Raw genomic sequence first — 16,439 nt, 5'->3', positions numbered from 1 at the left:
ATACTGTATTAGTACAAAGGCATTTATTTGACTTCTTATAGAGCAATGATTTTACCAGAGACATTTACGTCATGAGTTTTTTTTGCTTGTTCATTCAGTTTGAATGTCCTTACCATGATGTTGTTAAAGACTGATCTGATCTCTGTCTTCCAATTGGTGGATGCTAGTTTCTTATGTCTGATTCCTTCTTTCTGGCCCATTATTTTTCTGGAAACAATATGCAATTTTGAGTGCGTCATTGACCGAAATACACTTCTTAAAATTTGACGGAGTCCTGACTATGCTGAAGAGTATGTATGCTTTCTGGAGCTATTGCCATTTCAAATGTAAGGGAACTTCTGGACTTACAACGGGCACCCGTTTGCAGGCCAGATTATGAAGCTCGACTACGTGACTTCAGAAATCGATTAGCCAATTACGAATAAAGCAGCTTTTCCACTGTCTAGCAGTTGCTGCTGATTAGATTCGTTATGGTGAATTTGTGACAATCAATGATATGCAGTGATGCAAGCATCACCAGGTTGCCGGCGGAGGAGGGATCTTCTATCAAGATGATTGACATGATGGAATAATGCAAGTAAGATAGTCTAACTTTCCATTCTTCTGAAATTCAAAGATGCAGCTAGTTGTGCGCTTATTTTAGTTTGATACGTCGGTACTTCTTTTTTATCCATGTCATGGCTTGGCTGCTTACCCTGCGATCGGAAGTAGACAATGCTTAGATAGACCGCTTTTTGTGCGTGGTATTTCCGATACATGATTGAGCGATGGCAATTCAAACAAGCAAGTTATATAGATGGAGATCAACCAAAAATAAGAAACCTTGGAAGTTTCTCGAGCTCGGAAATGGAAAGCAAAATCTTACGTACTGTCAAAAAAGTTTCTAATATCATCACTGGTATGCGAAGACCGATCTGCTGCCATGTCAATGCTCTTCTCAAATTCTTTGGTTATGAACTTATGATCATTTGGTCTCGAGTAATTGAAAGTATGTCTGTCCTCGACTCAGTTGAACAATATCTTGGGTTATCTGCCTGGAAACGGAAGTGGAAGGGTTGTTTTCTTCTTGGTATGTACTCCGATGACATGTGTGCTGCGTTTGTTTCTGCCCTTCATGATGAACGGAGCCCATTTCATGAAAAATGAGTGATTTGAAAAATATTTTCCTAAAATTGATCGCTTATATCGTTTGTAAAAATTAACGAACGAATAATATTTTTATCGCTCACGAACATATATAGACAAAAGCTGGTGTCGATAATGAAATTTCTTTTCGTTGGCTTGCATTAACACTTATAAAGATCAAATGCACAAAGACAAGGTAAATATATATGGGCAAACCTTGGAAGCATCTCGCTTGAAATATCAAAGTTCTGTCAGGTGTTCTTAGCCCTAAACTCATAAATAACTCCAAAAAGGTCCCTTTTATTAGTCCTGAAGAGATACGAATAGAACCACACTATTTCAAATGCAGCTCATAGAATTCTAAAACAAATGTAGCTCCCGAAGCTTGTTCATTTGACATATGAACCAGCCAGACAAGCACGTTGGCCTGAGTACGTTATTGCACATAGCTTGCAATTTCCTTCGACTTGGAGACATCTTTTTTTTTTTCCTTCACTCACGTGCAAGTGGGCAAAAGAAAAATTTTAAAAAGGAAAAGAGAGAAGCAATGCTTTTGGGGGAGTAGGAAGGCGTGGAAAAAACATAATGGCCAGCAAGAGAAAAAACAGAGAGACGACAATGATGTTGCGAGAGTTGACAACATCAAAGGCGTGGGAGAGAAGAAGATGAAGGAAAGTAGGACCCGCAAGGAAAAAAAAAAGCAAAATGAAAAAGAGTTGATCAAATAAAATAAGGGAATCAGTGATGCTGAATTGTAATTTAAGTGGTGTGTTATACAATGATAATATCGTCAAAATATGAAAATAAAGAGTGCCAAAATCAAAAGAAGAGTGGAACAAACGTTGGACTTAATTATTATTAGGGAAAATTCCAAAAAAAGGCCCTAAGTATCCTCATTTTCTCAAATAAAGATTTGAGGTGGACATTATTTCAAAGAAGGGCCTAAAGTGCCACGATTGTATAAAAAAAGAGCCCGAAATGCACATTATTTTAAATAAAGGCCTCAAGTGACTATATTAATCTCAAAAAAGGAGTATCATCAAGTATATTTAGGTACATTTTGGTCATTTATTATTTTATTTTTCCCTTTTTCTGTTTTTCAAGAATTTTTGAAAAAAACATTTTCTTTTAAAAAAGAAGAACACAGATGGAAGGTTTTGACCTCCTTCCTGTGGCCGCCGACTATGGCCGATGGGGTCGTTGGCCCCGCCGAGATCTTGGCGACCTCGACGGCCATAGCCGATAGTCACAGGTGGGAGGTCAAAACCTCTCATTTGTGTGTTTTTTTTTTTAAATTTTCTGTTTTTGATTTTTTTTTTGTTTTAATTTAATAAAAATGAGATTAAATTTATATTTTTACAAAAATACCCTTGACCGGCAGAAAAATTTGACCTGTCAGCGAGGTCAAACCCTTATTTGAAACAATCATGACCATTTCAATCCCTTTTTTTATATTCCGACCAAAAAAAGAAATCCCTTTTTTTATATAATGATTACACTTCATACTTTTATTTGAAATAAAGTCTACTTTATGCCTTTATTTGAGAAAATGAAGATAGTTGTGACTTTTTTTTGAAATTTGCCCTTATTATTACAGGAGAATGATCTACGTGGCATTTAATTAGAGATACTAATGTGGATTATTGGCATGTAATAACGGAAACATATTAGCCATGGATGAACTTTGGGATGAGTGAGGAGCGTCTGATTTTTTTTTTGGCTGCGCGAGTAAGCCCCTTTGGTTCCCGCCATTTTTGCTCCGAGCTACCTTCAGTCCTCCTCGCTCGGGTCATCTTCAACCTCTCTCTCGTCTTTCATGTTCTTCCTTCGCTCATGCCACTACTCTCCACGCCTCGCTCTCAATCTCACGCTCGTCTCGCCTCTCGCTCGGTCTCTCTTCTCCGCTAAACCCTCCTCCCTCCGCCGCATCTCGCTCTCCTCGTCGCGGCCGCCGAACCGTAGGATGTCCGCGAAGCCCTCCGCATTCGACGCGCTCATGTCCGGCGCCCGCGCCGCCGCCGCCGCCAAGAAGAAGCCCCGGCCTCCCTCGCCGAAGAAGCGCAAATCCCCCGATCCCGCGCCAGTCGAAAACCCTAATGACGACGCGAAGCCCGATTCGGCTTCACTGGAAGCTAAGGTCGACCAATCGGAGGCAATCGCAGGAGGGAACCGGCTAATTGAAGTCAAAGGCTCGAATGCGGAGAAATCCCCCGAGCAGAAAAAGGCGAAGCATAGCGAGGGAAACGAGAAGAATGCGAAGAAAGGGGACTCGTCTGCTGAGAGAGTGAAGGAATTGAAGAGCAAAATCCATCTGTTGAAGAAGAAACCGGCCGATTTCTCTCCAAAGTCTGTGGCTTGCTGGAGCGAGGGCGAGAGAGTTCCGTTCATATTTTTGTGCTTGGCGTTCGACCTCATATCGAATGAGACTGGGAGGATTGTGATTACAGACATAGTGTGTAATGCGTTGAGGACTGTCATGAACACCACGCCGGGTGATTTGGTTGCTGTTGTGTACCTATTGGCCAACAGGATTGCTCCTGCTCACGAGGGGCTGGAGCTGGGAATCGGGGATGCGTCAATCATTAAGGCCCTTGCTGAGGCCTGTGGAAGGACAGAAGTGCAGATTAAGAAGCAATACAAGGTTATCTTTTAAATGTATTTGATCCGTTCATCCTCTCGTTTGAGATTTTGGGCTAAACTGTGGAGCTCTAGTCTTCACGTTCTGTTTATTGGTGTCAGCTTCTGCTTGCCGAGTCTTGATATTCAAACATCATTTTACACGAGGGAGTTTCTATGCTGCGTGTGCGTACTGGCACTTTTCAGAAATTGTATTAGGTGTAGAGAAAATCAACTTAATAGATAAAAAAAATGAGAAGATTTTAACATGATACTGGACATCCAGAATATTACAAGCAAGATTTCGAGGCCAAGACTGGAAAAAAGGATTTTGGGCATGATAATATAGATCACTGTACACATAACTTTCAAAATGATACCAACATGATCATCTAGAAAGGGGTAATTTACAAGGCTATTGAAGCCATTGACAAGGTATTGAACATTGACAAGATTTTCCTAATGTCACAATTGATGCTTCTAGGCTATTTTCAATGTTCTTTTCCTCCTAATTCTCTCCCAAAGTTTGTTGGCTTTCATCTCTTTTCATTCAATTCTGGCCATAAAGCTTATCTGAATCTTTGGAATTCACAAACTTACTCAACTTTTTCACTTTCAATTCTGGCCATATAGCTTATCCGAATCGTTGAAATTCGCAAACTTACTCAACATTTTCACTTTTGTAGGATCTAGCTGAATTCTGTTGAAAGTTCCAAATTGTCACCGTTAGACGGTCACGAAATTCAGCTTCTTCCTACATATTTAGAGCCCACTCAGGATTTTTAACTTTTAGCCATCTTCTTGCCTTATGGGCCTAAAGGATCCATATCTTGACACAGATTTTTTTTTTTCTTTATCTGTGAAGCCTTTTTTGCTCAACCTTTACTTGATTATGTCGTAGGAATTGGGAGATTTGGGCCTTGTCGCTAAAGCAAGTCGATCATCTCAATCCACAATGCGCAAGCCTGATGCATTAACTCTTGCCAAAGTCTTTGATATGTTTCGGCTCATAGCTAAGGTATAGTAACTCTTTATTACTTATCTTGAGTTCGTCTTTGAGTGGTAATTGTGTACACTTCACTTTGCTTGCAATCTTGTATTGGCGAGAGATATGGCAGCTTATAAAAATATGGTCAAAAAATAGCAGGATATTTGTTTCTCGATACGTCTAGTAGTTGTTGTCCTTATTGATTCCTTGTCCTCAAAGTATTGTTTGCTTTGAGGTTAAGTGTTTGAAACACTGGATCATGTGTTGCAGAGTGAAAGCTTTTACTTAATCCCTGTGTTATGTAACTTGTGGTGAATATGTTTGGTACTTGAAGCACCGTGTTTCTATTCTGAAAGTACTGTGGCTCCTGTATTTTCCAATACCTATATTCTTTACTATTACATTTAAGAGTTGATAATTAATAGTTAGTATTTAACATAGTGTAACATAGTACTGTGCCTCCAGCTTCCCAAGATCAAGAGGCTATGCTATGTTTAGTTGACCTTGATGCATATTTTCATGGGAGACCTCCATTATCGGAGACAGTTGGAGGTAAGTTGCTAGGAGAATTAGGTATTAGCTTTTGGGATTGAAGCCATTGCAATGCAAACTTCTACTGCAATGAGGGCCATAAAATGGTTTTCTTAGTCCTGATTATTTGCATAACTGCTCGTTTCTATCGTCTTCCATACAAAGTCGAAGTCATATGAGCTCTTTGCAGGGTGTAATTACAGCATCTAGTAAAATTTACTTTGAGTTGAAAGTTTGCTTAGTCTTTTGTTTATTTCCCTTTATTCTTTTTCCCTGTGACAAACCGGTTCTTTGTTAGTCTGCACATAGAGGAGATGCTTGGTTCTGGTTGGAAGTAAAATTTATGTTAATGTCCTATGCATCAATGTTCCTTCCTCTAACTAGTAGTCTAGGATTATTCTGACCCAAAAAAAAAAAACTAATAGTTTAGGATTATGAACTGGATATCATTTAATTCAATTGGACCACAACTTTTAGAATGTTGTTACTGCCTTGGTTAATCTGCTTCTTGTTGCATATTCACAGGAATCTGGGCAGAATAGTCAGGAAAAGAAAAAGAACCATATAAAAGCTCTTCTTGTTGCAGCCACTGATTGTGAACCTCAATATTTGATCCGCCTACTTCAGGTTTTGATTGAGACTTCTGTAATGATAATAGATATGTCTTTGTTGATGGTTCTATTTGAGCTAAACTTAGTGTCTTGCAGACAAAATTGAGGATTGGATTAGCAGAGCAGACTCTCTTAGCTGCACTTGGACAAGCTGCTGTATATGCTGAAAAACACTCTAAACCATCCACAGATGTTCAATCTCCTCTAGAAGAGGTGAAATTGACATATGTTAACATTCATTCCTGTAGTTGATATTTTAGGAAGTGTGATTTTTGTTCATTATTTTTATATGTGGGTGGCTTCCCCTTGGACATTGTTTTCTTCTGTACGGGATGTTACTGCTTTGGTCCTTTTTCAATAAAAATTTGCTTATACTTGAAACTAAAATGTTTATGCTCCTGCTAAAAACCTTTCCGTCTTTAGATCAATTGACTCTTCTTTTTTGTATATAAGGAAGTATTCAGGATAATGTGTCCTGAGAGTAGCAATATATTTGATACAGAATTTAGAATTGCCTGTCTCGTGCGTGCCATTGTTGGAGGATTTAATGCTGCTAAAAATATTTCTTTTCCCTCTAGTTTTTGGTTAGTAATACTGCTTTAGTTCTATTTTTCTCATGTATTTCTTTAATTGCCGGTCCTAGAATTGTGTTAATCTATTTTTTTTGTTGTTGTAGGATTTGAGTTGGATTTGCTTTAGTGTGGTTGTTTAATTTGTATCTCCATCTTTTTATTTTGCTTCTTTTCCCTCATTTTCTATTTTTTCCAGACTTCATCCTTCCCTATGAAGTCTGGACTAAGATTACCTTTCTGAACTGTTCCTGCTTCCTTGTATACATTATTTATGGTTTTTATCTGTTACAGGCAGCAAAGACTGTCAAGCAAGTGTACTCTGTTCTTCCAGTTTATGATAGAATAGTTCCTGCTCTTCTGACTGATGGTGTATGGAATCTTCCAAAGTCGTGTACTTTTACTTTGGGGGTCCCTGTTGGACCTATGCTTGCAAAACCAACAAAAGGTGTCTCGGAGATTTTAAGTAAATTCCAGAACATGGTATACACTTGTGAATACAAGTATGATGGGGAGCGTGCACAGGTGATACATCCGAGTCAATTTTTTTCTTGCCACTTCTTGTTAGTTTATGTAAGGCTTTGTCATATATTGTTGCTGTTGTAACAGATACATTATAAGGAGGATGGTTCTGTCGAGATATACAGTAGAAATGCTGAACATAACACTGGCAAATTTCCTGATGTTGTTGCCACGGTATCAAGGTAGGTCATTTTTTCTTCAAATTTCTCTCACATGATAATATGGACAATTCATCTCGAGTTTCCATGGCTCAGATGGCTACTAGCCTAGAAATTCAGTAGAGACGGCCATTCCTGCACATTGTCTTAGATGTGTCTTTCAGTTCTTTGCCTTGCTTGGTTAGGTAGCTGGTGAATAGAGTAATGCTTAATTTTAGTATTTGACTGTGAGAAGTTCATAATGATACATAGATACTTGATTAAATTTATTTAATTGCGGCATGTCTTGTTACACAGATTAAAGAAGGAAGCTGTTAAATCATTTGTTCTAGATTGTGAACTTGTCGCTTATGATCAAGAAAAGAAAAAGATTCTTCCTTTCCAGGTAATAGGTTCTCATAAAGCTGTTCTCATTTATTGGTGCTATCTCAAATTCTGGAACAATCTTTTTTGCTTTCAACTTTTTAGTTACGTTAATTGAAAGAATAATCCTTGTTAAGTAACTACCAGTTACTACCTAATGATCTGCACAACCATAGTTGGATTGGCTTGCTGGCATTTGCGGAATCTCCCAGTACATGAACCCCTGCACGTTGAGAATGCAAGTAAGCCAAGTTTACCAAGAATGTTTGGCAATCACCCAGAGCTGAATCCTTGTCTACCAGCTTTTCAATCAGGGATGTTGTGGCTATCAATAGCCAGATACTAAAACAATAACAATATGTAATGTGCAATGGTAGTTGAACCTTAGCACTAAGTTATGACATGAGATAAGTTGCCAGCGGGACCAGCACATGTCGGAGTTATTGACTTTAACAATTATTTCTCTTATTTCTATCTTTTCATGGTACCTTACTTGCCTAGTGTCTCTTCATTGCGCCGAATTAGTTGTTAGTTATATCGATGTAAGTGAAAAAGTGATGTTTTTGTTACTTCCTGTTTAGTTCCTGTTTAGATTTTATTATTTATCTGGTTGCAACTCTTGACCTACTATGTACGTGTGTGATGTGAGTCACCACTTACCAGTGGACCTCATGTGAATCTATTCTTCCCTACGTTCTCTTTCCCTCTCTTCGTCTCTTTCTCTTAACAAACTTTCTAGCTTTTTTCCAGAAATTACGCGGCTAACTATATTTATCGGCGTCGACTGCGTTGAACCTTGAATTTTAGCTTTAATGCTCAACTTGCTGTAATATTCACTTTCATATCTATACACTCCAAGATATTACCTATGCGTGTGATTAGTTTCTTTATAGTGAAAAAAGATTGATCAACCTGATCGAGAATTTGTTATTTTGAGATGGTTCAAGGGCTAATTGAAACAGGTCCTAAGATAAAAGTTTCTGTCGCAGATCCTCAGTACACGAGCTCGCAAAAATGTAGTCTTGAGCGAGATCAAGGTGGATGTCTGCATATATGCTTTTGACATGCTATATTTAAATGGCAAGCCACTTATTCAGGAAGAACTCAAACTTCGGAGGGAGGTATTGCCATTTATTTTTTTCAAGTAGGGGCTAATAGTACCTTTTTCTCCTTATTGGAAAAGTCAATTCTTGCGAGAGCAGAGAGACTTGTTGGTTGTGTGGATTTTAATGGTGTTTCTGCTTTAATTATACAGGGAAAAGTGCAGGTTCATTTCAAAGTCATGAGTTGTTTGGAACTGCTTAACTTTAGATGATATTATTTGCAAGATCTTTACCTTCTTATGTGCTAAGACCTTATAGTAAGAATGTCTTGTCTTGGTCTAGGAAGTTGTTTTTTGTCTTTATTAAGAACTGGGGAGTTCCATAGCTTGATGAAGCCATTGATTTGTTTAGGCTATGTTTGGTAGTGAGGACCTGCTAGGACAGGATAAAGTGGGATATAAGTGGGACAGAAGCGGGACATAGCCTGGATAAAATTATCCCATCGGGGAGGTGGGATAGGTGGATTGGATTTCTTCTATTCATGAAATAAAAATGATTTTTCTGAATAACAATCTTCTTCAATAACAAAAATAAAATAATAATTAAATTTAAAATATATTTAAATTATAATGTTAAAAAGAAACTCAAAATAACAAAAAATTAATAATTTTCTTTTTTATTTATTCTAATTTTTATTGATATATTTAATTTGTTTCTACTTTATAATATATAGTTTGTATATATACACACACACACACACACACACACACACACACACACATACCGAGTATCTATATAATTACATATTTTAATAGTATAGTTTATTATTTACTCAAAATTTTACTGAGGAACGATGGAAGGGAAAAAATAATGCTAATAAAATTTAAAAAAAAAATTAAAAATTGAAGCAAAATAACCCAAATTTAAGTGAACATATTCACACTCGAAAAATGATCTTTCTAATTCTCGGAGAATGAGGGGCAATGAAATCTCTAAAAAAAACTAGCATCTCCTTCTCTTCCGAATCTCTAGTTCATGTTGAAGTTTCATAACTCCTTTGTAGTTTTTTGGTTCACAACGAAACTCTACAAAAACGGCGAGAGAGAAGAAACTTCTTATCCTTCTTAGCTTTTTGGTTTACATCAAATTTCTATGAAAGCAGAGAGAGAGAGATTCAAAACTCCTCCGTAGCTTTGTGGTTCATGTTAAAGTTTAACGAAAGTTACGAGAGAGACAAAACTTTTCATAGTCACGGGTGAATGATTATATTTTCTCTCTCTTACTAGATTTGACAGCGAATTATGAGAGATTCTTATAGTCTTCATCTAGGCATTTTCAGATTCATTTACATTGATATGCCGTAAATACTAAACAATGAACAGAGTAGGATATGAACATATCCAGCTTTATTACTGCGATTCACCAAACAGTGGATAGGATATGACAAAATGCTTGGATTTTATATCTTGTTATATTCTAGCTAGAAATCCGGACGACCAAATGCAGCCTTAGAGAGACAAAATGATTGGCGAGAATTGAGAGGTGTTTTTTCTTTCATAAAGTATGGCCCTTAACTCATATCCAGGCATTGGAAAATATAAATTTCAGAGACTAGATAATGCTGGAGGTGTTGGCATAATTAGGAGCAGGTCTTGGCTCTTGATAATTTTGTTGCCCTTCCATTCATGTAATTTGTGAAAGCTTGTAATCTCCATTCTCATGGACCTGTTGCCGTGGTATTGTGCAGCATCTATACGATTCATTCAAGGAGGAACCTGGATTTTTTCAGTTTGCCACTGCAATAACATCTAATGATATAGAAGAGATACAAACGTTTCTTGACGCTGCTGTTAATGCAAGGTAGTATACTCTGTTCATGCTATATCAGTATGGTATTTCATGTTTGCTTGTCAACGGTCATGTGTAATTATCTGATTGTACTAAGCACTTGGTAGCTTCTTCTTCTTCTTCTTCTTCTTCTTCTTCTTCTTCTTCGTGTCTAAGCGTCCTGGAACACCTTCCTAAAAGCATCATGTCAACAAGTCACATAGCTGTTCTTAATTGTGGAATTTTTCGTATGACGCAATACATTTTTTATCGATGTGAACAGTTGAGCTGAAAAGCATTTGCAGGATCTCTCTCTGTGGGCATGCATGCACATGTTTTTTTTTCTTTTTTTTTTTTTTTTGGGGGGTGGGGGTGGTGCAGTGGGCGGGGGTTGGTTGGAAGGAACACTGATGAGTTTCTTTGTTCAATTGCTCATGCAATTAGCCCACATGATTCTCATTTGGTCTCTTTGGTGCAGTTGTGAAGGTTTGATTATCAAAACACTGGATCGAGATGCTACATATGAGCCTTCAAAAAGGTCAAATAACTGGCTGAAATTGAAGAAAGATTATATGGACAGGTAACGACGTGGTCTTTCTGATAGTCGTGCACCAGGTTACTGAATGTCTAATATGTGTGACTTTCCTTCTGCAGTATTGGCGATTCAGTAGATTTGGTGCCTATAGCCGCTTTCCATGGTCGTGGGAAGCGTACAGGTAAATGCTCATTGAAAAACTGACTCAACTGAAGTGATCGTCTAATTGTAGTTTCTTTTTTGATTAACCTGTATGGACAATGTCCTGGGGCTCAACCTCTATGCCCTTTTCCCCTTCGTAGTAGTCTTCCGTGTTAAGTAATAAGGGGAGGTTTATTATTTTAAAGAAATGTCAGGGCTGTGGCTCCTGCTCTATGGTTTTTATTGTTTTCTATTTTAAAAACCACTCTTCAATTTGTTTATGAACCTTTAATAATTGTTTAAAAAATCAACGATATGGTCATTATATTTTTCATTGACATTAGTCAACTTTGCATTTTCCGGAGGGTAGTTTGAGCTCAACCTGCTACAAACATCCTTTAAAGACAACATAAGGATATTATCTTCGATGAATATGCCTTGATGGACAATAGACATCCCTCAAAGATAACATAAGGATATTATCTTCGATTAATCTGCCTTGATGGTCAATATCTTTTGTTGCTCTATTTATTTGCCTTAGCTGTTCAGATCTGTCTACTGGACTCATGGACCAATGCATGCTTCTGTTCTTAGATCGTTAGACTTCAAATTAAGCTTAATCAGAGTTCATGGTTTTCCCTCCTTTGTAGGTGTCTATGGTGCGTTTCTCCTTGCTTGTTATGACGGCTCCAATGAAGAGTTTCAAAGCATTTGTAAAATTGGTGAGAGAAAATAATTTGCTTATTTGTTTGATGGCACTCGATCTGTTTATCAAAACATGACTTGATTATTCTCTCTCGCAATTTGGCTAGGAACTGGCTTTTCTGAAGCCATGCTTGAAGAACGATCTGCCAGTCTTCGGTCTAAGGTCATTCCGAAGCCAAAGGTCTCTCTCTCTCTCTCTCTCTCTCTCTCTCTCTCTCCAAGAAGGGTAAGAAAGATTTTACTTTGTAACTTCTTTTCTTTGTTTGTTTCAGTCATATTATCGTTATTCTGATACAATCAGTCCAGATGTGTGGTTTGAACCCTCTGAGGTAGTTTATCACCTTTTTTTTTTATTTTTTTCTGCATTCTCCTTTTTCATTTGTATTTCTTGCATTCAGGTTCTGGTATCTGCAAAATTTTTGTTATTTTCTATATGAACTCTGACTCTCTTCCAGGTTTGGGAGGTGAAAGCTGCAGACTTAACTATTAGCCCTGTTCATCGTGCTGCGGTTGGAACAGTAGATCCTGATAAGGTTTAAGTTAATCTTCTTCTCCTCCTCCTCCTCCTCCTCCTTCTTCAAAGGAAGGAGGGGTTTTCTATTCAGCAGACCTCACTGATGAATAGAAGTTAACTTGTACTCTTTATTCATCACTAAATCTCGTCGTGAATTCTTGTATGAAGGGAATCTCTCTCCGGTTTCCTCGTTTAGTTCGTGTCCGTGAAGATAAAGCACCGGAGCAAGCAAGCCCATCGGATCTGGTGAGAAACAGTGCTATTAAGCTTTTGTGTTGTTAGGTACACCATATTGATATAGAGGTGGTATGGGAAGTCACTATTTATTCTCTCACTGGCTTTCCTCTATAATTTTTTCTTCACTTTATCCAGATTGCGGAGATGTATTTTGCTCAGAAGCACAATCACCCAAATAATAAAGATGAGGATGAAGATGACTGAGAAGCAAATTCCTCATGTTTGAAACATTCTCTACGTGATTCTCCCTGTAAGTAGAGGTGATCTTACTCATCTGCGACAACAAGACTTTCTGTCGTAATGGTGACTAAAGCCTAAGCATCAATACTGCCATCAAGTCACCATACTCGGGGATGTGGCACCTGTGATACAGAATTAGAGATCACTTACATCAATTGCTGCATTAAATTGTCATTTTCTGTTGAAGGGAGCTGGCAGTGTTCTTGACAAATCCATTTGTAAACCTGTATGTAGTTTTCTTTGTATTCTCAAGGTACATCATGTATCCCTCACTATTGACACTTCGGGTCAATGAAAGATATTGACTCAAACAAGAGCAAAAGCGTGCTTCATGCTCCTTGGTGCTTTTACACTTGCATGCTATTTCGGAAACCGATAGAGAAGATAGCGGTACACGCTCACGTGTAAATGTGGGGTCTTCTTTTTACTAGACCTTCCTTTGTCGAAACCTTCTAAGAGGGCTATGGGGTGGAGCACCTTCTTATTCTTGATGTTATCGTTTATATTTTCTTGCGCTGGGTTGCATATTGCGTGCTTGAGAAATCCCAGAGAGGCAGATTTCTCCATAGGACTGTTTACAAAATTTTCTGTTATGTAGATTTCCAGTTTGGTGTCAAAATAAGCTCGGAAATTTCCTATGTTTCATAAGCAGTCAATTTTGTTCACTTATCTCTGAGATTCTGGAGGTGCGTGGATATCTTATTGCTAATGTATGATCACTATGATTGGTCATTATCTGAAGGAGTGCATTTAGGATAATTTTTCGCTGGACGACTCATTTGCTAGTTCAAAGAACTTGAAATTAGCAATTTTATTCGTACATTTTGAACGTGACTAGTTGTGGCAGAAGAATAGAGGTGATTTTTACAGAGCACGGTCTCCGGTGGATCATAAAAGCGATTTCAACTGGTATAGGAACACTATGTTACGGCTCAAATCACTCAATTCTCACGCTACGTAGGGATTTGATCTAAAGCACCTGCAGTTTTAAGATTTGCTCCTGGCTTAGCTGAAAAATTGGGAGCAAGAGACAGGACCATTGGCAGAGTATCAGTACACGAAATAGAGGAAACACCTTACGGAATTGAATCTTTGGTTGCCCTAACATATAGGCTGACGAATGCTCTCCGAAGAGATGTCAGGAGGCAGGCTTGGTCAAGGTAAGACATAGAACTAGGTTCCAGTGTGTGGGTTTATGCAGACCCGATATTAAAAGGTCCTGAAGTTTTCTTGTTCTTACCAGACAAGTCTCCCTATCCTACTATTCTGGATTATGCACCGCTCTCCTTGATGCGTATCTTGCGTCTGAGAATCTAGCATTAATCTGGCGTTGAAGTTACATGCTAAAGTACTAGAGCAAATGACCTTGGACAGATCAAGCTCTCTTTCAGTTGATGCTAAATAGATTGAGAATAAACAAGAAAGAAAGTTGAAATTTTTCAACGATAAGCCCCCTTATATTCCTTCTCCGAAACCATTCACCTTTTGGGTAGTTCCCTCTCTAGATGAGGGCATATGTACAAATGCTAAGCCAGTCACTAACCCAAATTCTTTTCCGATTTGTTTCTGTTCTGAACAAGTCCTGAGACCTGTCTTAGTTTAATCAGCTGAATAAAATATCAGTTGTCAAATTGGAGGGACTGTTTTGGTGGTGCGAGTCAGTTGAGGACAACTCTTTGGTACTTTGCTTCTCTTGAGGAGGCAGATACCTCACGAAGTCCCCTTTTCCTACTGTCCCCACCACAATTTGTGCCAGTGATGACGCTGCCAATGTTGATAGCAGAATCCGGGGTGAAGAATGATGGTGTTGGCGGAAGTGGCGGTGACGGTATTGTCACCGGTGGGATCTCCGATGAGGAAAGTGGCGGCGGTGGGTGCTTCCACTCTGGAAGCGGTCCTGCAAGCAGGAGTGTCTGAAGCAGTGGACCTGCTTTCATCACTGCCTGCAAGAGCTTGCCCTTCTCGGGGAGCGGCTTTTCCGGGACTAACTCAATGTCCGGCGGCGATGCTGTCATTTGGGGTGGATGAACCAGGTCTATTCTGGGTGATGAGACGGTGCTCTCGTCGCAATCCGACGTTGAGAACGCATTGTTGGAGTCCGTTGCTCTTCTTGGTTCATCCTCCACAGAGGAAAGTCCAGAGAGTGGAACCCTTAGCTGCTGCCACTGTTGTTGGACCAGCAGCTTCTCCAGCAGGAGCCGCTGGCATTTGATCTCCGCCTCGTTCCTCTCGGCAATCGTCTTCTCGAGCAGTTCTTTGAGGCAATTTAACTGGTCGTCTCGCCTGCAGAGCTCTTCTTGAACTGCTAACTTGGTGTTCTCTAGTTCCAGAGTCGTGTAGAACAGAGAATGTCGCAGCTCATCCATGCTCTGTAATGATCATAATGAGCGGAATGAGCACCTCGAAGGCAGGGAATAGAGGAGGGACTAACTCTTACACCGAAGCACCAACAATCCCATTTAGCATTCGTAACATTACCATTGACGGAAAAGAAGAATGGAACATACCTTTCCTTGGCCGTAATAAGCCCAAGTGGCTAAAGGGCTCCCCTCATTGTCCACGTCCATGCTTCAATGTTCTCCTAAGTACTAGAGAGAGAGAGAGAGAGAGAGAGAGAGAGAGAGAGAGATTGAGTGAGGGTTGGATGTGCTCCTATGGCATTTATAAGAGAAAGGCTGTTCTCTCTGGTTGCTTCGGGTTGGTGTCTAGATCTGTTGTTCTTTTTCCAATGAGCGTTGGAAGAATGCAGAAACTGCCAAAGCCCCGGCTAGCTAAGGCCAATTTGCCTCCATCCAAGTCCAAAGGCTCTCTCTCTCTCTCCTGTACATGTAGAGAGTTAGTCTCTGACATGAACGGAGTCTCGTGTCCTTACGCACAAAATTGCCGCAGCTATACCAGAAAATATCACCGATGAAAGCGGGGGAGCTTCGCGTCTTTTACCCTGGTCCATACGTCTCCTCTCTCCCCGTCCCTATAATGATTATAGTCGGTACTGAAAGTTGAACTTCGTTCCTTAACGTTACGCGATTGAATCGCGTTAAACCGGCCCTAATTTAAAAGGAAAAACCCGGATCGCAAAGCGGTGGAGCCGGCCAGTCCGATTCGATTTTGCTGGTTCTGGCTTTTCAACCTAATTAGGGATAAAAGCAAACAAAGAAGCAAACAAAGAAAAGAGAAGGGCTTGGGGTTGACCGGACATTCTCATCCTGCCACCGGATGAATTGCAGCATCGGTATCGCTAGGAAAGAGGTTTTAACTGCGATAAGAGAGCACGTTGGGCCATTTTGTCTAGGACTCTATTTCAACATTTCATACTCATGCTCATGCTCAGAGTAAATGCGATTCGCTTACTAAAATACTCGTCTTTTCAATTTACAGTATCGTTTCTTAATTCATATTTGACGAATTGGACGGGGGTATACCTGACGATGCCGCGGTTGTAATCTTGAATGTGATTGGGAGTACTGAGAAACGGCAAAACTTCTCCTCCGCCTCGTCCTCGTCCTCATCCTTGTCCCTACATTTGGGTCTCCCCATCTGTGGAAGTTAAAAGTCCTTATCTAGACCAAGGGCACTAAAATACCTTGTGGCCGGGGACGTATTGAACATATGACACGCTTGGCTTGAAGGTAATATCCGATGGACATAGTGATGAAAACTATGGTTTATAGATTACAATATATCCCCCAAGATAGATACGTCATTATCTCAGCC

General features: G+C 39.4%; 2 protein-coding genes across 2 annotated transcripts; one reads left to right on the top strand and one right to left on the bottom strand.

Annotated features, from left to right (window-relative positions):
- Positions 1-2,846: 2,846 nt before the first annotated feature.
- On the top strand, positions 2,847-13,075 carry LOC115735468 (DNA ligase 1). The gene is made up of 17 exons (XM_030666714.2): positions 2,847-3,766; positions 4,643-4,759; positions 5,786-5,887; positions 5,968-6,084; positions 6,735-6,965; positions 7,050-7,144; positions 7,418-7,505; positions 8,473-8,604; positions 10,274-10,386; positions 10,832-10,933; positions 11,008-11,069; positions 11,680-11,751; positions 11,842-11,915; positions 12,007-12,063; positions 12,190-12,267; positions 12,417-12,494; positions 12,621-13,075. Exons 1-17 carry the CDS (start codon positions 2,942-2,944, stop codon positions 12,687-12,689), a joined length of 2,412 nt encoding a protein of 803 aa, XP_030522574.1. The 5' UTR covers positions 2,847-2,941; the 3' UTR covers positions 12,690-13,075.
- A 1,016-nt stretch (positions 13,076-14,091) lies between these two features.
- LOC115735473 lies at positions 14,092-15,948 on the bottom strand. Its single transcript, XM_030666727.2, has 2 exons — positions 15,233-15,948; positions 14,092-15,094 (listed from the first exon to the last, which is right to left on the bottom strand). The coding sequence occupies exons 1-2, from the start codon at positions 15,290-15,292 to the stop codon at positions 14,384-14,386; spliced, it is 771 nt and encodes a 256-aa protein (XP_030522587.1). The 5' UTR covers positions 15,293-15,948; the 3' UTR covers positions 14,092-14,383.
- Between the last annotated feature and the right edge of the window lie 491 nt (positions 15,949-16,439).

The sequence above is a fragment of the Rhodamnia argentea genome, chromosome 8 (assembly GCF_020921035.1).
Source record: "Rhodamnia argentea isolate NSW1041297 chromosome 8, ASM2092103v1, whole genome shotgun sequence".
In the NCBI taxonomy this organism is placed as follows: domain Eukaryota; kingdom Viridiplantae; phylum Streptophyta; class Magnoliopsida; order Myrtales; family Myrtaceae; genus Rhodamnia; species Rhodamnia argentea.
This window is presented reverse-complemented; position numbering and strand designations above follow the sequence as displayed.